Source organism: Canis lupus, chromosome 23 (assembly GCF_003254725.2).
Source record: "Canis lupus dingo isolate Sandy chromosome 23, ASM325472v2, whole genome shotgun sequence".
Lineage (NCBI taxonomy): Eukaryota > Metazoa > Chordata > Mammalia > Carnivora > Canidae > Canis > Canis lupus.
Window position 1 is genome coordinate 44,649,842 of NC_064265.1, and position 23,163 is coordinate 44,673,004.

The 23,163-nt window shown below is 35.1% G+C and overlaps 1 protein-coding gene and 1 pseudogene across 6 annotated transcripts in view; one reads left to right on the forward strand and one right to left on the reverse strand.

Annotated features, from left to right (window-relative positions):
- The window catches only part of RNF13 (ring finger protein 13), a 201,630-nt gene that overhangs the window by 101,606 nt on the left and 76,861 nt on the right, over positions 1 to 23,163 (forward strand). For all 6 annotated transcript variants that reach the window (XM_049099685.1, XM_025436175.3, XM_025436176.3 and 3 more), the window contains one exon: positions 6,693 to 6,818. In XM_049099685.1, the coding sequence (XP_048955642.1) occupies positions 6,693 to 6,818 (126 nt within the window). Of the gene's footprint in view, positions 1 to 6,692; positions 6,819 to 23,163 lie in introns of those variants that run through there.
- On the reverse strand, positions 9,502 to 12,836 carry LOC125753385 (GTP-binding nuclear protein Ran-like; annotated as a pseudogene).

Here is a 23,163-nt window from a genome sequence, read left to right on the forward strand (position 1 = left end):
CTCTTTTCTAATATACGTACTTAGTGCTATAAATTTCTCTCTAAGTACTATGTTAGTTGTGTCCTTCAAATTTTGGTAAGCTGTGTTTTAATTTTCATTCACTTCAAATGTTTAGAGCTAATTTGGTCTACTTCTGAGGCAATAGTCTTCTGAGGACTCTATGTAGTGCTCTGTATTACGAAGTTTTCCCACTCTGGCTGATAAGAATACAATTCCTAGCCGTGTATGCGCTCCAGGGATTATTCTATTTACTCCTTTCTTTCTCAGTTTTGGTAGCTCCCTCCTACAAAATGCAGATTATTACTCAGCCAAGAACTTGAGTGGACACCTCTGCATGTATCTAGAGCCCTCTCTTCTTTGCAGCTCCCTTATCCCCAATATGGTGCCCCAGAAAACCTTAGCTGCCTTGGCTTCTCCAATGAACTCTGTCTCCTCAACTCATTGAGACCCCTAGACTCTGTTGAGTTTTCCTGTCCTATGCTGAGGCCTAGACTCTCCCCCAGATAGTGAGCTGAGGTATTTGCAGGGCTCATTGCATTTATTTCTTTCTTCTCAGCAATTGCTGGCTTGTGCTGTTATCCATTCTCTGAAAGCTGATATTTCAGCTTCTGTTTAATTTTCTAGTTATTTAAAGCAAGAGGATAAAGCTAGTCCCTGTTATTCTATCATGGCTGGAAAGTAGAAGTTCATTTTAGCATCTAGTAGGTAAAATTTATTGGAGTGAATTGTCAAAAAAAAATTGTCAAAATGGGTGATTTTAGAACTGTGTATTGATATTATATAAATCTTTATGCTTTTTTAAATTTTTTATTTTTAATCTCAGTGCAGTTAATAAACAAATATAATAATCTGGGGCTTTTAAGGTTTGACATTCCTAGAATATTAATATGAGTCAAATTTTGTTTCTAATACTTTTGAACCTTTTCAGAAATATGTTTTAAAAATTATATAGTTGGTCTAAATAGTATTTGCTGACTTAGCACTTCTAAGTATTTTAATGTTTTCAGTTATTTATGGGTTCATTGTATTTTTGTGATATCTTTTGATCACATATTATAAAGATCTAAAATCTAACTCCTTGATACGTTATATAACCAAAAAAGATTATTGGGAATTCTAACAATATATAATTGTAATTCTAACAATATACAAGGTGAGATGTAACTTTGAGATGAAAGATACTCAGTTAACTGATTTGAAAAATGCTACAAATGTAATATCTAGATTTGTGGGTTTTTTTTTAAACAGTCTTTTCTTATAAGAAGTTAAGGGCTTAACTTTTAATTAGTATATAACCCTCAAATTTCTGTCTTATTTAGTGCTTTCCTCAGTGATGTGCAGAAAGACAGAAGGTATGACTCAAATTTGCAAGTGGCATGAAGCTTGGAATGGTTAAAATACTAATGTTTTACCTTTGAGTCTTAAAAGATAGGCACTGAAAAGAGGAGAAAAATAGCTTAGTAGTAGCATATGTCAAATTTGTTGAAACAACTGTGACATGTTTGCCAGAAACATCAATACATCAATTATGGTGCAGCAATAGAAGTATACTGTCAAGAGCAGGCTAAAGGGTGATAGTTCCTATTGCTGCCTTTTTGTTGATGATGTGTTTATTAAATATTTTTTTGAAATTTAGAAAAGCTGCAAAAATAGTACAGAGAATTTCCATATACTCTATTTTCTTTTAGTGTTAATATTTTAGATAACCATGGTACATTTATCAAATCTAAGAAATTAACATTTATACAATAAATTAAATAAAGTACAGACTTCTTTCAGATTTCACATGTTTTTCCACTGATAACCTTCTTGCATTCCAGGATCCAATCCTGGCTATGTTATGCTGGTCAGATCACTTACGTTAGTCTAGCTGATTTTTGGCCCCAAATTAAAATACAGTAAAGTTTTAGAACCAAGTTAAATGCCACTTTTGATGTTACTGCCCTCCCATAGTTTGAGTGATTTTCTGTGTTCTATGGAGTTATACTGTGTGTTGTTTATACTTTGTTTTCTCTTATTGGATCTGTTAGTCCCTAGCCAAGTAATTATTATTTGAAGGAACTCAGTCTTATCCATCCTCTTACAAAGAGCCGTCATGAAATGAGACCAGTGTGTTCAGAGCATAGTGTTAAAGGAACTTAAAATAATATAAGTGGTGGTTAAAGGATATTTGACTGCATAAGATGAGCATACCTCCAACTATTTTTGAAAAAGGAATTAAAAATATGTGAAAACTATGGGTAAATTTTGGTAGAATGATCTAATAAAGAATAGGGAAAAGAGCAGTGGATATTTTTAAATCATAGAAAGTTGATATAAATAAATCCATCTGTCTCATTAGGAAAATGTTGGCTAATTACGTCTGATCAGTATAACTCTTTGTAAAAATTATGACAAAGTTTCCTTTGACATCTTCATTGTTTGAAGTATTTATATCAGATTTTGGAATAACCTTACTTGCCTTTTAGACTAACACTTTGTCTTGTTCATTTTTGTATATGTTCATTCTTCTTTTTGTTGCCCATTTTGTTTTTCACCTAGTTAGGTTTCGTTTTGTTTCATTTTGTCCTCTTATGGAAGTAATATAATATAGTGGTTTAGAATGTAGATTCTGGAGTCAGACTTCCTGGGATTGCGTGCCTGCTGTGTATCCTTGGACAAGTTACCTAACTTTTTGAGACTCTGTTTCCTCATCTTTAAAATAAGGATAATAAAAAAAAAAATAAGGATAATAATAGTAGTTATCTCTTGGCTTATCATATAGATAAACTGAAAGAGCATAGTGCCCAGCACACAGTGTTGAGTGCCATGGCTCAACAAATGTTAACTGCTTGCTGGTTACCGCAATTAATTTATAACTTCAGATACTCATTACAAAATAACTCACCCTTCTCTGTCTCTTATGTTCTTTCACTTTTATACTGTTAAAAAGGGAAAGATGCACTGCCTTGCTTTCAACATTTTTGTACTGCGTATTCTTTTCTTAATTTTACTATTATATAATTAGTGCAAACTGAAGGGAGGGCAAGTTAAGGCTGTTTTCAGCCTGAAACCATCTTTTTTTTTTTTTTTTTTTTCTGAAACCATCTTTTAAGCAAAACCACTTTATCAAGTTATCTACCTATTTATGCATTTATTAACCAGTGTCATTTATCAGTGAAAGTAATTTTTGTATAATGTTTATCCTGAAATATTGTAGTTCTAAATGCCTTCTGAAGCACTAAAGCAAAATTATATTCAGTTTGATTCTTTTTTTTTTTTGATTTTCAGAAATTAGTATGATGAAAGTGCTTTGAGCCACTTCAAATTTAGCTTTCTTTTTTTTTTAATTTTTATTTACTTATGATAGTCACACACACACACAGAGAGAGAGAGAGAGAGAGAGAGAGAGGCAGAGACATAGGCAAAGGGAGAAGCAGGCTCCATGCACCGGGAGCCCGATGTGGGATTCGATCCCGGGTCTCCAGGATTGCGCCCTGGGCCAAAGGCAGGCGCCAAACCGCTGCGCCACCCAGGGATCCCTCAGTTTGATTCTTATGTTTATTTTAAATATTCCAGTTAAGAAGAGGTAATCTAAACTGCTTTGGAAAGCTTGGAAGTATTTACTAAAGTTTGATATCCTATGATCCAGCTTGATATCCTCTGGTTCTACTTTTATGTACGTACTGAACAGATGTTAATGTCCATGGAATGTTTATAATAGCACTATATGTGCTAGCTCCTCACTAGAAATAGCCATCAACAGTAGAATACATTTTGGCATATTTGCACAATTTAATACTAAATAGAAATGGCAGTGAAAGATCTGCCAAGTGTATCTCAACAGTGTAGTTGCTGAACAGTAGGGTTGAATCTCACAGATACAGCACTGAGAGAAATAAGTCTAAAAGACCATTTACTATACTATACAGTATTGTTTATGTCAAGTGTAAAATTAGGCAAAAATGAAGCTGTTAGAAGTCTGTGTAGCGATATTAGGAATGGGGTTTGAGGAGCAGTGACTGGCAGGGAGGAAGGGAACTTCCAGAGTACTGTTAATATTTTGTTTTGTGATACCAGTATGTTCAGTTTGTGAAAATTCATCAAGCTGGAAAATTATATTTTGTGTACTTTGCTTTGTAGATAGTCACAAAAGCTTTCGAAAGAAATTGACATATATAAATATTATAAGCCTGTTGCATTTGATGATATTGAGGTGCCAGTCTGTATGTACTATTTTTATCCAGCATTCTTGTTTTAACATCAGGGAATTACAACAACAAAGAGAGGATACATGGCATCTGGTTTAAGTCTCCTAGACCTTTGTAGTTTTCATGGGTTTCCTACGTGTTGGTATAAAGTGCCCCTATCAGAAGGTAGAAATGAAAAGGAGCTTTGATTACAGAGCAAGCATCCTTTTAATAAGAGATTGGCCCTGAGAGGTGATAGTAGGCTGTGGACCTGGCTTAAGGTAACACCTTCTTAATCTTTCTTATTCAAGGGACCAGAGAATTGTGCCAAATTAATTGACAAAGCCCATTACACTACTTGTAGACTTTGTGGATGATGCAAAGTAAGTTTGCACTTAGTTTTAAATGATTAGCATCTCAGGGAAGGATAGGAATTAGTAAATTGATTTAGCAAGTTATTCTTTTAGAATAGTCCACAGGAAAGATAATATTTAATAATTTAAGAACTGTTTAAGACTTCACTCAATTTTTTGTTAATGCAGCTAGATTGTTTTTTGGACTTTTAGCTTAATGTGTATTTGACTTTTGTGAGTTATGTTTGAAAATAATACATGTTTGTCATAACAGATATAAAAATATAAAAATATAGAAATTATTAAAAAGCAAAACCCTTTTCCAGTTTCACTTGTAGATCTTTTGTTTGTGTGTGTATCTGTACATACCATAAATTCATTGATAAGATGCCTCTATTTTATTACCCCCTGTTTTAACATCCCTGAAATTGGCATGTGTCTTTCAAATGTTGTCCACTAGGCGGCAGTCATGATGGAGTTGACTTCGCCAGACATGGGAAATTAGGCCATAGTTGTTCATATGGTCTTCACTTAAGTTTAGTTATATTTTTTGTTGGTAATATATGGGTTGAGTTTAATTGCTATTACAAGTATCTTGAAAAGAACTGCATATGTGATTTGTCATTAAAGCACAGAAGAGGCAGCAGGGTATAGATTTAACATGATTAAAGCAAATATTTATTGTTGGAGGATAACCACAGTTCTCTTTCTCTGCAAAGTAAAAACCAAGTGCTTTATGGAATTGAGAAGGGAGCTATTTTATGAGTAAATGAAGGTATGCTGCCTTTTGCTCCTGACACATGTGAAAGCATTTCCTATTACAAGGCAATCAGTTCGACTTAAGGCAGGAGAAATTGCCATATCCTAAGAATAGGTGGTTGGTGTGACCAATTCACACACCGTTATAGGATTACTGTTAAGGCACTTTGTCATACCTTTAATTGCTCATTTCTTACTAATTTACTGAATTTGGTTATTTTTGTGTGTGTGTGTGTTTATTCAGTGTTTTACATCTGTTGAGATAGTTCTAATCTGTTAATGTAGTATTTTATGTGAATGTATTTTCTGATGTCAAACCATCCTATATTTCTGGGGAAAGCAACTTGCTATTTTCTTTTTAAATTAATAGTTATTTTGTGGATATCTTTTTAATTTAGTGTGTTTACATTTATCTTATTTTTTAATGGCTCTATTGTTTTTCTCTTGTATTTTTTTTTTTCCCCAAATGGCTGCCTTATTGATGTGCCTGATTTCCAGCTTTTGCTATTCAAAACAATGTAGCAGGGAACATCTTTCTGCATATACCTTTATATACTCAGGCTACTATTTCTATAGAAGAAAAATACCTAGAAATGTTATGCATTTTCATTGTTTGATAACATGAAAGAAATGCAAAAGTTAATTTTAAAAAAGCATTTATTTGGTTTAGAAATGTCAGTCATTATTGGAAAATATACCAACATGCTAACAGTGGTTTGTCTTTGGGATGATGAGCTTATGTGTGATTAAAAAAAACAACAACAAAGAACTTTAATGGTAGAAATGGAACTTACTTTAAAAAGCTAATGCTAGGATCCCTTGGTGGTTCAGTGGTTTAGCTCCTGCCTTCGGCCCATGGCGTGTTCCTAGAGTCCCGGGATTGGGTCCCACATCGGGCTCCCTGCATGGAGCCTGCTTCTCCCTCTGCCTGTGTCTCTGCCTCTCTCTCTCTCTGTCTCCAATGAATAAATAAATAACATAAAAAAAAAAAAAGCTAAATGCCTATGGGGTGCTTGGGTGGCTCAGTTAATGCCTTCAGCTCGGGTCACGATCACAGGGTCCTGAGATTGAGCCCGAGCTGGCATTGCCCTGCTCAGCAGGGAGTCTGCTTCTCCCTCTGCCTCTGCCTTTCCCTGTGTTCTTGATCTCTGTCTCTCAAATGAATAAGTAAAATCTTTAAAAAAAAAAAAACAAAAAAACCCCACTAAACTAAATGCTAATGAAATCAAATACTACTTTAGAAGTCCTGGGATTGTGAGCATTTGGAGGATAGTCCTGTTGTAGTTCCGAGATAATTCATCTAGCAAAATGCAAAATACATGAAGCTAATTTAAAAGATATTTGTAGAACTAAGTTGAATTGATTTTTTGAGTCTAACAGAGAAAAAAACTTCTTGCCAATTCTTTTTCAGGGTTTTTTGATTAACTCAAAACCAGAGAATGCCTGTGAACCCATAGTGCCTCCACCACTAAAAGACAATTCATCGGGCACTTTCATCGTGTTAATTAGAAGACTTGATTGTAATTTTGATATAAAGGTAATGTATGCTTTTTTCATTTTTTTGTTACTATTTTTTGTTTTTAGATTATCTATCTTAAATTCTCCCTTGTTTCAGAAAGACTTTGAAAGTTTATAAGGTTCATCCAGATTAAAAAAGGAAGGTGAGGATGAAAGGAAAATGGGAAGTTGGTGAAGGCAAGCAAGAGAGTTGAATTTTACTCATCTGCTACAAAATTGACTCTAAGCTCTTAGAAACCAGTACAAAAAGGAGGACAGTTCACAATTCATTTTTTTAACAAGATTGTAAACAAATTGATTGGGATATAAATGATTGCTATTGGTTCTAGGAATTTTCAGGTGGTTGCTGGGAATCTTGAACTGTGGTTTAATAGTAGAATATTGCTTGATCTAATCTAGGAACGGAAACATTAACCTTCAGTTTTATGCCTTTAATTACCAATACTATACATATATTTATATTTATGTTGGGATTTCTCTTTTGCGATAAGCTATCTCTGTCACCTACAGAAAGTTTGTCTCCCTGGTGTGGGTTAGGTCAGATAGTAAAAGTTTGCCATAGAACCTCCCTCATTATCATCAGTGCTGCTCTAAAGGTGTGGTTTTTTTGTTTTTGTTTTTTTTGTTTGTTTGTTTTTGTTTTTGATACTTTTAATAATGTCTTTACAAATCTGGTTTTGGATGGTCTTGGCTAAAGAGCCATGTTGAGGCCTGTATAAAACAAGTCCTGATGTTACTTTTGTTGAACTACCTCAGACCGGAGTGTCATGTAGTTTCTTGCATGTATCTTAGAGAATAGACATGGGATAATTACTTCATGTACTTGACATAGCTTGATCTGAGATGATTTGTTCAATAGGAACAGACTCCTGGTGTGCCTGAATTTTGCCTCTTCTCCTTGCATTTCATGAAAGAAATGACAATTCCATAATAAACTTATTAAACGAATAAAACAATAACTGTAAAAGGATTTGGAAATGTAGACCACTTCGTAAATGATAGGTTTGTTACTATTGTATATCAGTTCCAAATCTAAACTCTCAATTGCCTTTAAGTGGGAAATAGGGGGTCCCTGGGTGGCGCAGCGGTTTGGTGCCTGCCTTTGGCCCAAGGCGCGATCCTGGACACCCGGGATCGAATCCCACATCAGGCTCCCGGTGCATGGAGCCTGCTTCTCCCTCTGCCTATGTCTCTGCCTCTCTCTCTCTCTCTGTATGACTATCATAAATTAAAAAAAAAAAAAAAAAAAAAAAAAAAAAAAGTGGGAAATAAACTAGAACTTGAAGTCAGCTATAGATTTCATGCTCTTCAGAATTATATGTCTTTTGTATAGTAGTTTGAATTTAAGCCATTTCAAGATTTGACCCAGAGCTAAACTGTAACAATTTCAGGTTGTTCCAGAAAAAGGAAACATTACTGTAGTATTTCATTAATTTCTTGCTGCTAAAAAATTAAAAGTAAGCTAAAATTTGTTGATTCTAAGGTTTATTGCATTATTATGCTATGTAGTTTTTGTCTCAGTCCAGTCTTTATTAACTAGAAATTGCAATGCCTTTTTTTTTTTAATTTAAATAACTTTTTTGGGGGGGGGGATGGAAGGTGGTTCACTGCAAAATTTAAGGAAATACTGTCATTGAATGTTTATTTCTGATGGTGAAAACACAACTCAGGGATGAATAGGTAGGTAGGCTTATTAGTCCTCCAGTCCCTTAAGTGGGTCCTCATCATGAGTCTGAGTGCTTCTAATAGAGTTTTATGATTAGCTGTAATCCAGCTTGTCTCTTCCTACTTCCTGTTTCAAATTTTAAGCTGCAGGCATACCACCTCCTTGAAGTCTCTCTCTCGACTTGTTGTACAATGCTGACTCCATCTTTGTGCCTTTACATACTATTTCCCCTGGGCAAGATCTCTGTCCAAGATGACATTTAAGTGCTAGCTAAGGATATTATCTTTTCTGGAAGCCTTTCTTTCTTCCTGCCCTCTCTGATAGAATGAATCATTCCAATTCACTGTGCCACTCTCCCACTTTGTAAATCTCTCCTTCACTCTTTATCATGTTATTTTTTATTATATATGTATTTCACTTGTGATCTGTGTTTAGAGTTCCTTTTAATTATATTATCTAGTTTGTATCATAGTGCATAGTGGAAGAGCAATATAGGTTTGTTAAGCTATGTAGTATAGTAAGCCTTCTACTTATGTGTATAGTGCATTTTTAAAGAAACACGTACATGTAAGAATGTTAAAAGTGAGGATTCTTATCTTAGAAAAATGTTAGAAATTTTCTCATTATACCTCACCATGTAGATACAGTTTTAATGAATAAGATTCTAGTCTGTTGTACGTTTTTAAATTCTATTATCTTTCCTTCACAAACAGTATATCGTAGACATTTAAGGCTAAAGATTCCTTGTTCCTAATGGTTTCCATCTTGTGTCAGTTCCATTGAAAATATGAGACCTGAGTTTATAGGGAAAACATATTAATTTTAATTAAGGTCTGGAAATAGACTGCATATGTTTGAATTCCATTTTTTTTTTTCCATTTGAAATACAGCTTTATTCTGATTCTAAACTAAAAGCAATGGGAATGACAGTGACAAAAGAGCTTTCACCACTGGATATTGTGATGTGACTCTAGCAGTCTTTTATTTGAAATTCAGGAAGGAAACATTTACATTCCAAAACAGCTAAATATGCAGGTCCAAAAAATGAAGGCACTTTTTAAACTGCCACATTCACTTTGAAGCCCATTCATCTCCTTCTACATCCTGAAGATTAAGTACAGGCCCTGCTCAGTTATATAATAAAGTGGCAAACATGCAGTACTACCGACCTCACAGGACAGTTGCCTATAAAACTGGACTTCTGGGATGCCTGGGTGGTGCAGTCAGTTAAGCATCCAACTCTTGGTTTTGGCTCAGGTCATGATCTCAGAGCTCAAGCCCCATGTCAGGGTCTGTGCTTAGTGTGGAGTCTGCTCCAAATTCTGTCTCTCCCTTGACCCCTCCTGCCCACCCCCCGCCCCCCATTCTCCAACTCTCTCTCTCTCTCTCAAATAAATAAATAAATCTTAAAAAGATAACTAGCTAGACTTTTGACACTGGGCTCCAGTTGCACTTTTTCACAGGTGATCATCCTCATCCAGGAGAGCAGTTGCCTAAGCAACCTCTAGATCATGATTATTACTATGTTGCTAAAGCTAGGTCCATGACAACTTGCAGTGGGGCAAGAGCAGGCATGGCAACAGACTCCCAAGTTAGGGTTTCCAGTTAGTTTTCTAGCAGACCACAGGAAAGGCTTTTCAAAGTTGTAGTTACTTGGGATCCCTGGGTGGCTCAGCAGTGGAGCATCTGCCTTTGGCTCAGGGCATGATCCTGGAGTCCTGGGATCGAGTCCCACGTTGGGCTCCCTGCATGGGGCCTGCTTCTCCCTCTGCCTGTGCCTCTCTCTCTCTGTGTCTCTCATGAATAAATAAATAAAATATTAAAAAAAAAGTTGTAGTTACTTTTGGTAGAAATGTCATACATAGTACTAAATGTTCTTTCAGTGGAAAACAATCAATAGATTTTGCCTTAACTTTCCTGTTCTTAATGTCCACTTTGCTGCCACACAGCATGATGGGGATATTTTTTACACACTCTTAAAATATCTCTATGCCAGTTAGGCACATTCTTGTAATTAGCCCTTGATGTTATAGCAAACATTATAACGGCCCACCAGGTCTGGATGTGATACCCATTCCCTCAGCCCACCAAATTTCTTCTGACTAGCTATATCCCATACATTGAACTGAATATGTCCTCTGTTGTTATGGAACACAAGGGGATGGACCTCAACACCCAAGGTGGCTATGTACTTTTCAAGTTCACCAATTAGATTATGTTTCAGGAACATGTTTTTTCCAGTACCACCATCGCCAGCCAATACAAGTTTGAACTAGACTTGGGGTTCTCCTTGGACAGCTATTGTACTGTTGCTTCCAGAAGTGTTTGCCCAGTCTGACTGAGCTGAATCCCATTTTTATCATTTATTGGCAGTGTGATCTCTGGCAAGTTTTGTCACCTCTCTGTGCCTCAATTTCTTTATCTGTAAAAAAGGAATTATAATGTTCTCTACATCACAGAATTGTTATGAGGAGCAGATGAAATAATCAATGTTAAATGCTTATCAAACAGAGCCTTGCATACAGTGAGCAAGCAGCAAGTATTAGACATTGATGTTTCACACTTCTTACCTTTGATGTAAAATGGAATACAATTAAAGATGGCAAAGATGCTGACTGTATTAGGCCTAGAAGTTTCTCATAGTCTGCTTTTTGCAAGGAAAGCCAGTAATATAATTCAGGTCTCAGAACCAAGGGAGCCGATGGTGTGAAGTCCTGGAGTCAAGAGGTCCAAGAATCAAGAGCTCTGATGTCTAAGGGCAGGGGATGTGGATATCAGGAAGAGAGAGAATTTGCTTTCCCTTTTCCTTTAGTCTATTTGGGGCCTCAACAAATTAGATAATGCCCACTCACATTGCTAAGAGTTGTAGATCTTCTTTACTTAGTCTTTTGAATCAAATGCCAATCTCTTTCAGAAACCCCTTTACAGAGATACTTCAGAATACTGTTTTACTAGCTCTCTGGCATCTCTTAGGCCAGTCTAGTTGCCACATAAAACTAGCCATCACAATGACCTTTCCAAAACTAAATTATTAGCTGATAAGTCATGCTAGGATGCAGTAACTCAATGACAGTTGAGTGTGAAATTTCTAATGTGGTTTATAAAGGACAGTTTAGTCATGCCAGCATGTAATATATAAAATATAAGTTTTATAAATACACATGAGTAAGATATGGATCATCTGTCAAGGTAGTGTGAAATAGATAAGGATAAATTCATTATAGTTACTGGAAAAACAACTGGAATCTTATCCCAAAGAGCATTTCTTTTTCTAAGGGTAGTCATGGTTGATAGGTTATTAGCTTTATTAGTTATAATCTTCAGGTCAAAAATCTATGCCTGTATTTTTCTAGGCTTCCAAATAGATTATTATATATAGTTTTTTTATTAGGTATGTTATAGAACCAAATCACTTAGGATGTATGTTATAGTACTTTTCTGAGTTGAAAATAAATAGCTCTTTGTATAAAATAGGGGTTCATTCATATATATTCAAAATTCTGTATGAATACACTGAAGAAACTAGTGAAAAAAATAACTCACTTTCTTATTACTAATGTAGCATTCTGGGACCAAGTACAAGAAATGCTTAATTCAGCCCCATAGAGAATGCTACAGTTGATACTAGTTGCAAGGTTATGTATTTTGTCTTGCCTATCAAAAGGGATACCCAAGTTATCTCAGACGAATGAGAATCAGTTGTACTTGACAAAGCTTTCCTTGGAAAAAGGAACCCTTTCCATAGTGCAGAGCAGAATGGAAAAGGAGTAGTAAAATTTCATCAAGATCTTTCAGTAATTGTGGTGGTGGTGGTGGTAATTTTGGTAATGTGGTAGGTATTTCAGGGTTTACTTTTTGGAATTCTTTAGATTTTTTTTTTTTTTTGAAGATGCGTATTGTACTATAATTGAAGAAACCTAGACTTCTCTTATTTCTTCCTTAGAAGTCAGTGATGAAGTGAAGTTGTGTCCTACAATAAAGAAAATGGCACATTTATTCTATACAAACTGTCCCAAATGCTTTCTGATTCAGACAGCTAATAAAACAACTGAAATGCAATTAACAATTTTTGGAAGGTAGGAAATTACACTATTTGTAACATTCTAAACTAAAGAGAAGACTGTTTTAATTTTTTGTCTTCTGTTGAGAGAAGCCCATTTGAGCCATTTTAGTTTATCTTCCTCTAAAGAAATGCAGCAAAACCCATACTTGGAATTAGTTTCTGGATATGTAGGATATCCAGAAGGCTAATAAGAACTGTTGATTACCCGCCAGCTGCTTATTCTGAAAACAATCACTTTTATTCACACTGACAAAAACTGTATCCTCTGAAAAATGCAGTTCCTTAGAGGAAAAGCTAAACAATGTCATTTTGTTTGTCTTTGAACAATGCTGTTCTTTACTGTGACAATATGTAATTGTTTGGAAATGTTAGTTTGTGGTGAGTATTTGAGGTCAAAAAACATCGCTGGCTCTGATAAATTAAGGTGTTATGAAATTTTTTAATTAGAAAAATATAATCTCCTGAGGCACAGAGTTCTCAGAAGACTTGAATTGGCATCCCAGTGGAAAATATGACTTCTTTAAAAAAAATTTGTAAAAATATCTGATTATTTCAAGAACATTAAAATCTCTTAAAATAGAACTTTTCAGAACTACACAAATTTCTCTGTTTATAACCAAATAAAGATTAGTTACCAGAGTCTGTTAATTGCCATTGCCATCCAAGATATTTTCATCATATGGTTTTAATACAAGTCAACAATTTCTTCAAATAGTCCTTTTATTTTAACTAAACTCTAGGGAAGCTTGGTAAACAGATATGATGCAATTATATTACCATTTTATGCTCTCATGATTCTTTTGAATGATGCAGCTGCAAAGTCATCTAGGCCGGTTATCAAGAAGCTGAAAGAACTTACATATTATTCCTTCTACTTTTTTTTTCCTGGCATGGATAGAATTGCATTTGGACTGTAGATGATAAGGAATATGTTGGTAGCCCTTTTCTGTTGGAATATGACTTTTATAAAACTTGGTGTAGAAACCCACTTTACCTGACTTCTGCCTTTCTCTCAATTCACCTCTGTATTTTACCTGCCCTCTCACCTTAACCTTTAACCTTCAAGAATTTACAAGTTCACATATGCATTGAGCAGTTTCTCCCTTTCTGTCTGATTTTTACTGTGTTCTTCATCTGGATTACCTTCCCTCAGCTTGGCTATCTGGACAGAGACCTTATTTTAGCTCTAAGATGAAGTAATTTGAAACCTTTCCTGATTTTCTCCAAGGTTGAATAGATCACTTCTTTAATATATTAGTCAATCCCATTGAATCACTTTTTTTATATATTCTTTAATCTCTGTGAACGAGAAGATAATGTTTTAGATTCTATAGTTTTAGCATCTGATACATTGTGTGGCACTTGGTGTACGCTCAGTGTTTGCTAAATAAATAATTTAGAAAACTTTATGGGCTTGCAATTAAATTTAACTGGATTAAAGAATAAACAGTGTTATTGGAACCTTCCATTGACTCCATGTTCACTTCACTCAGTGTTCTTGGAAGTATTTCTAAACCTAGATACTCATTTATTCCATAGACATTTTTCTCTAGGTCCCAATGTTTTATGAAAAAAAAATTACCATAAACATATTTGGGTTATTTGGATCATCTTATAATAAACATACTTTTTGATTTTGTTTATTTATTTGAGAGAGAGAGAGATAGTGACAGAGAACATGAGCCAGGAGGAGAGGGAGAAGCAGGATCCCCACTGAACAGGGAGCCCCGATGTAGGGCTCCATCCCAGGACCCTGGGGTCATGATCTGAGCCAAAGACGGATGCTTAACTGAGACACCCAGGTGCCCCCATACTATTGGTTTAATTTTTTTAAATTTTTTAAATTTATTTTTATTTAAGATTATTTATCTATTTATTCATAGAGACATACACAGAGAGAGAGGCAGAGACACAGGCAGAGGGAGAAGCAGGCTCCATGCAGGGAGCCTGACGTGGGACTTGATCCAGGGTTTCCAGGATCACGCCGTAGGCTGCAGGCGGCGCTAAACCGCTGCGCCACTGGGGCTGCCCCATACTATTGTTTTAATAAAATCTTATCGTCTTATGAAAATAGTTCTCCAGTTTTCTAGTTACCTTTCATTATCCTCTTTCAGGCCTCTAAGCTTATATAGTACATGGGATTCCCAGGATTTCACTTTTATTTCAATAGTACCAAGCAAGTAGATATGACTTTGACTAGAAATTAAACTGAAAATTATCCCAAAGTCACTTAATATCATTATTTATTTTTTCCTACTCTTTTCTATATTCCTACAAAGTGATTTATAGCATTTGTTATGAATCTTCTTCAGAATCATGTTTAAAAGATTCTACAAAGGAACATTTTCAAGGATACTTGGGGGATGGAAACATTTTTACCCACATATGGTTCAAACGGCTTTGTGCTACTAGTTCATTAATTTGTTCACGTGTTTCTTCCACCCTTTAATTAATAAACATATTTGCATTTTAATAATTAGGTTCCTTGGGGCACCTGGCTGGCTCAGTTGATAGAACATGTGACTCTTAACCTCAGGGTTGTGAGTTCAAGCCCCATATTGGTCATGGAGCCTACTTAAAAAAATAATTAGGTTCCTTTATACACATTTACATTTCCTTGATAATGTTTATGCAATAGTAAAATGTTAAAATACTCTTCTTTTACCAGGGAAGTAATAGCAAAAGAAAACTAAAAATAGTAAATTACATGTACTTTACCCTAACCTAATGAAAAGTGTAATGCCCATAACTTTATTTATGTATCTCTTCCATTTTGCTTCATAATTAAGGTGTTCAGATTACTTAGATAAACTATGAATGAAGGATGTCTAGGAGGGAGGAAAGATGGGATCTAAAGGAAGAAGAAAAGATGGATTATATCATTGAACTCCTCTTAATGAGAGCAAAATGTCACTAGAGCCTAGTGACATCTTCTGTGGAGTAGCTTTTCCCAGCGTGGCCTCTAGTGACTCTAAAATAACATGCAGGAGAGAATGGTATTGGAATGGGATTTAATCTTGGCGGGATTACTTGCTATAGTTCTGGATCTTATTTCAATCATTGATTGCTCCCTGCCATTACATTTCTAGGAATTTTTATCCTATAAGTAGAATTAATAATTTTTGCATTGACATATGAATCTACTAGTGCTTCTCCATTTTTTTTTTAAAGATTTTATTTATTTACTCATGGAGCCCAATGCGGGACTCGATCCCAGGACCCCGAGATCACGACCTGAGCCAGAGGCAGATTCTCAACACTGAGCCACCCAGGTGTCCCTGCTCCATTCTTATCTGCATTGCTTTGATCATTTGAGAAAGAGATTGTACTTCTTAATTTCTTTTTACTTCTTTAGACGAAAAAGGAAGATCGTAGTCAGGTTTTAAGAACTATCTTTATTCTCTAAGTCTCCCATTAATTTCTTTACTTCATTTCTTTCCCTTTTAAGAAAAAAAACTTTTTCTCCTTTGTTTGATATCTAGGTTAGGAGAAAAAGTAGTTTGTGCCAGGCTGATGGTTGAGTTGCTGTTGCTTTGTGTTAGCAATTTTGAAAGAAAAGAAAACCCATTTTCCAGATAATTTTTTCAGTTGTCATTTGGAAGCAGAATTAGACCACATTTTTGCAGAGGATCCATAGAAGTCCCATAGAAGTTGGACTATAAAGTGAAGCTCCAGTTTTTTTAGATTCAGCTAGAACTGCTGACACCCAGTGTGTATAGCCAGCATGGTCAGAAGAGGCTAGGTTCCAGAACCACCCGGGATGTGTGTTATATACTGTTTTCTTTTTTGTCCTGACTTTTTACCTTTTTGTGTTTTGAAACTAGCATACACAAAAAGTATTCATAATGTATGTATATACACAGTTTAATAGTAAATGAATATTGGAGTACTCATTACTCAAGTTTAAGAGACCTGTCGCTAATATTAATTAGTTTATGTTAATTAATCAAACTTCAGGGGTACCTGGGTGGCTCATTCAGTTAAGTGTCTGCCTTCAGTTCAGGTCATGATCCCAGTTTCCTGGGATCTAGCCCCACACCTGAGTCTGCTTCTCCCTCTGTCCCTCCACCCGTTCATGCTCTCTTTTTCTCTCTCTCTCTCTCTCTCAAATGAATAAATAAAGTCTTTTAAAAAAATTAATTAGACTTCATTAAAGGCTCCATTAGGTAAATTTTTTGTCTTTTAGGTTTTATTCTAACTAAAGAACATATTAAACTAGTATTAATACCTGATTTTCATATTTGGAATATTTTTATAGTAATTTCAAATGTTTTAATAGAGTGATGTTAAGTGTATCACAAAGTGATGGCTTGTTAAAGCTACTCATTTTCTATCTTCTATTTGAAAAAGTTGTGATGAAAAAATTCTTTGCTAAGGACAGACCAAACCCCAAAAGTACTGTGCATTTCCTATTTCTTTACAGTAGATTCTTTTTTTTTCTATATATTATTTTATTTCTCCCTAGCTTGATTCTAGCCTAAAAAAACACGAATACTTTCTCACTTCAGCTTCTTGGGAGTAGAGTTTATGTTTTATGCAGTTCTATGTACTGAGTTTTTTAGTATAGTGCCTGGAGCACCAAAATGAGTGAGCAGTAAAGGAGGGCGTATAGTCAGAGTCCTACCACTGGGTGGTGCCGAGCATCAAAATGCTCATTGTAATTGTTCCCTCAGTTAGATTTCAAATGTAGTACAGGTCTGTCAATACCTGGGAATTCCTGGTCAGCTCATAGTAAGTGCAGAGAGTTTTCTTTTTGTTCACAAAAAAGTTCTTTCAACAAGCTTTATTTACAGTGGTGGGTGGGTTGAAATGTAATTTCTCATTAGGGTAAGAAATAAGATTTGGTTAGAATATGAATACCAGCAGTATCCAAAAAATATGAATTTTGATCGTATTTTTCACTTTAACATTCAGTTTATTTATTTATTTATTTATTTTTTGATTTTATTTATTTATTCATGATAGTCACACAGAGAGAGACAGAGAGGCAGAGACACAGGCAGAGGGAGAAGCAGGCTCCATGCACCGGGAGCCCGACGTGGGATTCGATCCCGGGTCTCCAGGATCGCGCCCTGGGCCAAAGGCAGGCGCCAAACCGCTGCGCCACCCAGAGATCCCCTAACATTCAGTTTAATATGCGTATGTAACTAGAAAATATTTAATGGATACCTCTATGAAACTTAAGATGCAATTCTGAAAATTTATTTAGGAAACTTTTAACTAATATAGTTAATACTAACTGGTAAATTTTGTTAAAAGATTTTTTTTTAAAGCATCATCAAACGTGGCAATATTAGAAATAGCTGCACATAAAGGTTCATTTGGGTTTTCTTAACATCTCTAAGAAAAAAAGGTTTATTTTAGTTTTAATTTATTGTACTAATCATGTGCTAAATAAAATATTAAAACTTCATTGGAAATAGCCACATTTAGAGACTTACAAAGACTTTAATTTTGTGATGATGTGTGGCGGAATAGTATTGCTACAATGAAAAGCACAAGTTTATGATTGCAGACAACCTACAGAACATTAAGAACTCATTATATAAGTAGGTTTTCAAGTTTTTTGACTGTAAGGAAGTACAGCCAAATCCACAGTAAGAAATTTATTTTTATTCATGCCCTAATACATATACAACACATAGCCTATAATAAAGTTTGATGAAATAGTATTTACCAATACTACCTATAATACTCTGGTATATGAAATTTCTTTTTATTAAAAAAAAAGAGTTCAACCAAGGTCCACTAAATTATTTTACTACCCACAATTTTTATTACCTGCAGTATTTAAAAATTGCTTTCCCATGTACCAAAACAAAGATTAACTTTAAGATGCTGCCACTGGAATGCAACCTAAAATCTTTAATTTTTAAAGTTACCAAGGATTCTAGCTTCTGTTTGTGCTATACTTGAAACAAGTAAGTTTGTATGCTTTGCATACAGATTTTTTTTACCAGCCCTAACAAAAATATTTTCTAATTAAACAAATAAATTCAACTTTCTTCAAGCCTAGATAAACATATGCCACTTGTCAAAAGGTCAACATTCTTAAAATATCACCTTATTTATGTAAGAGAAGAAACATGCCTTTGTATCACCATAATAAATGTCACAAAGCTTCAGCATTAAAACCACATACTTTCCTTGACAGTTTCTCTTAGAACTTTTATGTACTTAATTTTTTTTTTAAGGAGTTGTATTCTTATCAGATTTACTTATTTTTTTCCTCTACCACAGAAGAGAATTAAGGGTGGGGAAAAGCTGGAATTACTATTAGTAGCCTAGTACTAATGAGTACAGAGAGGAAGTGAGATTTAACACTTAACATTAAGGAGAAAAACCAGCTAAGGTCTGGAGAAGCCTTATTCACCAGATCCCCCAAGTCATTGGAAAAGGTCAAATCATGTTTGGTACCTTTTACTGAGAAAGCTGGGAAAATGAAAAATATTTTAGGAACACTTTTATCCATGATGACTGAAGTAAAATTTTTGGCATGGTTTTCGGGGGGGAACTAAGCAACAAATATAAGGAGCTTTTATTTTTATGGCATACATCTTGCTGGGTGGGGCCGGTCAGACTGTTACCTTAGTTGTGATTTAGTTTGATTGAATAAGTGTTTATGTGAGAGAGCTTCTAGGCTTGAGATATATATTCAAATAGACAAGGTAGTTCGTTTCCTTAAGGAACATAATATCTTATGTACAAAGTACTCTAAATGTTACTCTATCATCCTTATTTTTCAAGATAATAGATTTAGTTTTCTGATAATTAATGTTTTTACCAAGATGATCAGGATGGGGAAGTTCCCTTCCATATCTAATTTTAATTCAGTGATATCATTTTAATATGAATGATATCAAACAATATCATGAAAAAAATATGGTCATTACTTTTTCAAGGCCTGCCCCATGCCAGCACTGTAGTGTTTATAAAATAATCAGGAGATACAGTTCCAGGTATCATATATTAAGCATAATGGCTACATTAGGAATCAGTGTTTCATAGATTCTAGCATTATCTCCACATTTCTGATAGGGGAACTGAACATTGTCTCCAAAAAGATATGTCCTTTAATTCATTCATTCATTAATAATGGCAGTCAACATTGGGGTACATGTATCTTTTTGAATTAGTGTTTTTATTTTGTTTGGGTAAATACCTACTAGCAGAATTACCAGGTTATATGATATTTCTGTTTTTAATTTTTGAGGAACCTCTGTATTGTTTTCCACAGTGGTTGCACTAATTTACATTCCCATCAGTAGTTCCCTAGGATTCCTTTTTCTCCACATCTTCGGTCAACACATACTTTAGTGTTAAGTTGTATACTTTATATATTTTGGATATTTACCTCTTATCAGATAAATCATTTGTGAATATCTTCTCCCATTCAGTTGCCTTTTCATTTTGTTAATAATTTCTTTCACTCTGCAAAAGCTTTTTATTTTGGTGTAGTCCCAGTAGTTTATTTTTATTCTTGTTTCCTTTGTCTGAGGAGATAGATCTAGAAAAATGTCACTAAAGCCAGTGTTAGAGATTACTGCCTGTGTTTTTTTTCTAGGAGTTTTATGGTTTCAGGTCTCACGTTTCATTTTTAATCCACTTGAGTTTAGTTTGTTCATTCATTCATTCATTCATTGAGAGACAGAGGCAGAGACATAGAGAGAAGCAGGCTCCTCGCAGGGAGTCCGATGTGTGATTCAATCCCCGGACTGGGATCATGTCCTGAGCTGAAGGCAGACAGTCAACCACTGAGCCACCCGGGAGTCCCCATTTGAGTTTATTTTTGTGTATGGTATAAGAAAGTGGTCCATATTCTTCCTTTTGCATATAGCTGTTCAGTTTTCCCAGCACCATTTGTTGAAGAGATGGTCTTTTAGCCATCGTATATTCTTACCTCCTTTGTTGTAGATTAACAAAAGGTCAACATTTTGGGTTTCTGGGCTCTCTATTCTGTTCCATTGATCTTTGTGTGTATGTTTGTGCCAGTACCATCCTGTTTTGATACTTATCGAGTGTTTTTATCATGAAAGAGTATTGATTTTGTCAAATGCAGTGTTAGCTGCATTCCGTAAGTTTTGATATGTTTTGTTTTCATCACCTCAAAGTATTTTATGATTTCCTTGGTGGTTTCTTTTTTGACTCATCGGTTGCTTAGGATGTGTTAATCTTGACATTTGTGAATTTCCCAAATTTCCTTCTAATGTTGATTTCTAACTTCATTGTGGTTGGAAAACTTTGTATGATTTTAGTACTTTCAAAGCTACTGAGGATTGTTCTATGCCATAACATCTGGTCTACCCTGGAGAATATGCACTTGAGAAGAATGTTTATTGTTGAGTGGAATGTTTCATAGATGTCTGTTAGGTCTAGTTAGTTTATCGTTTTCTTCAAGTCTGCCATTTCTTTGTTGATCTTCTGAATTGTTTTTCTATTCACTAGAGAGAGCATTGAAGTTTCCAACTATTGTTGAATTGTGTGTTTCTCCTTTCACTTTTTTCAGTTTCGATTCATGTATTTTGGAACTCTATGATTAGATGCATATATGTTTATATATGCATCTAATGCATGCATGTATTTTGGAACTCTATGATTAGATGCCTATATCTTCTTGACGGAAGACATTATAAGATGTCTTTCTTTGTCTTAGTAAGAATTTTTATTTTTAGGTTTTGTACTGTTTGCCTGATATATCTTTTTCCTTTTATATTCAACCTATATGTGTCTTTGAAAAGTTTGATTCTTTTATAGGAAGTACATAGATGGATCATGTTTTTTAATCCATTCTGCCAATCTCTGGTTTTTGATTGAGATGTTCAAACTATTTACATTTAATGTAATTACTTATGAAGTAGGATTTACATATGCCACTTAATTTGTTTTTTCTTAGTCTTTGTTTTTTCAATTCCTGCCTTTTCTGTATTACATGGGTATTTTCTGACACACCTTTTTAATTTCTTTGTTGTTTCTTCTATGTATCTTTTAGTTATTTTCATAGTGATGGTCCTGGTATTGCAATTAACATTTTAAGTTAAAATAGTGTAGTTCAGATTAGTTACATATAAAAATTTTGATCCAATATATACCTTTATCTTACCTCCTCTGTGATGCTATTATAGTATTATTATACAAATTGTAACTTTATCTAAGTCCATTAACACATTTTTTATGCAGCTGTCTTTTAGAACAATAAGAAGAAAGGAGTTACAAATAAAAATATCTTTTTAAAAAAGATTTGTTTTAGAGAAAGCAAGAGAGCACAGGCATGTGTGTGTGAGAGGGAGGGGCAGATGGAGAGAATCTTTAAGCAGACTCCTTGCTGAGGATAGGTGGGGAGCCTGATGAGCCTGATGTGGGGCTGGATCCCAGGATCCATGAGATCACAACATTAGCCGAAACCAAGAGTTGGGCACACCACTGACTGAGCCACCCAGGTGCCCAATAAAAATATCTTATTGTTTTCATAATACCTATGCAATTATATTTACTGCTGCTATTTATTTTGTGTAGATTCAAGCTACTGTAGATTCAAGTCATTTCAGCCTGAAGGGCTCCTTTTAATATTTCTTTGTTTCTTTTTTTGTTTTTAAAGATTTTATTCATTTATTCATGAGGCACATATACAGACAGAGGCAGAGACATAGGCAGAGACATAAGTAGGCTCCCTGTGGGGAGCCTGATGTGGTACTTGATCTCAGGAACCCGGATCATGACCTGAGCTGAAGGCAAACACTCAACCACTGAGCCACCCAGGTGCCCCTTTTAATATTTCATACAGGGTCACTGACACAGATTCTCTCAGGTTTTGTTCATCTGAAAATGTCTTAATTTTACCTTCATTCTTCATATATATATATGTGTGTGTGTGTGTGTGTGTGTATGTTTTTTTTAATTTATTTTCTTTCTCTCTCTCTCTTTTTCTCCTTCCTTCCTTCCTTCCTTCCTTCCTTCCTTCCTTCCTTCCTTCCTTCCTTCCTTCCTTCCTTCCTTCCTTCCTTCCTTCCTTCCTTCTGAATGAGAGAGAGAGGGCATGCATAAGTGAGTGCAGGGTGGGCCAGAGGTGCAAGCCTACTCTGCACTAAGCCAGACTTGGAGTTTGATCTTATGATTTATGAGATCATGACCTGAGCCAAAACTGAGAGTCCTTTGCTCAACTGACCAAGCCACCAGGTGCTCCTCACCTTCATTTTTGAAGGAAGCTTAATCTGGATATAGAATTCTAAACTCAGTTATTTCCTCTTGCAGCCTTTTATTAATTCATCTAAGTAGATGATTATGTCAATTTGCAAATTAAGAGCATCTTCCTTTGTAATCTATATTTATTCTTTCTCTCTTCCCCACCTCCCACTGCCCCGTGCCTCCTACCTTCCTTATTTCATTGGCCAGAATTTCAGAACAGTGCTGAATAGATGTGGTGAGAGTGAGCATCTTCCTCTTGTTGCTGTTATTTAGAAGAAAACATTCAGTGTTTTACCAGAAAATATGTTGATTGTGGGGTTTTATTGTGGATAACACTATTAATGTAGAAATATTTTAAAATATCAACATAAAATATGGACTCAAGGGGTGCCTGGATGGCTATTTGGTTAAGTATCTGCCTTCAGCTCAGGTTATGATCTTAGGGTCCTGGGA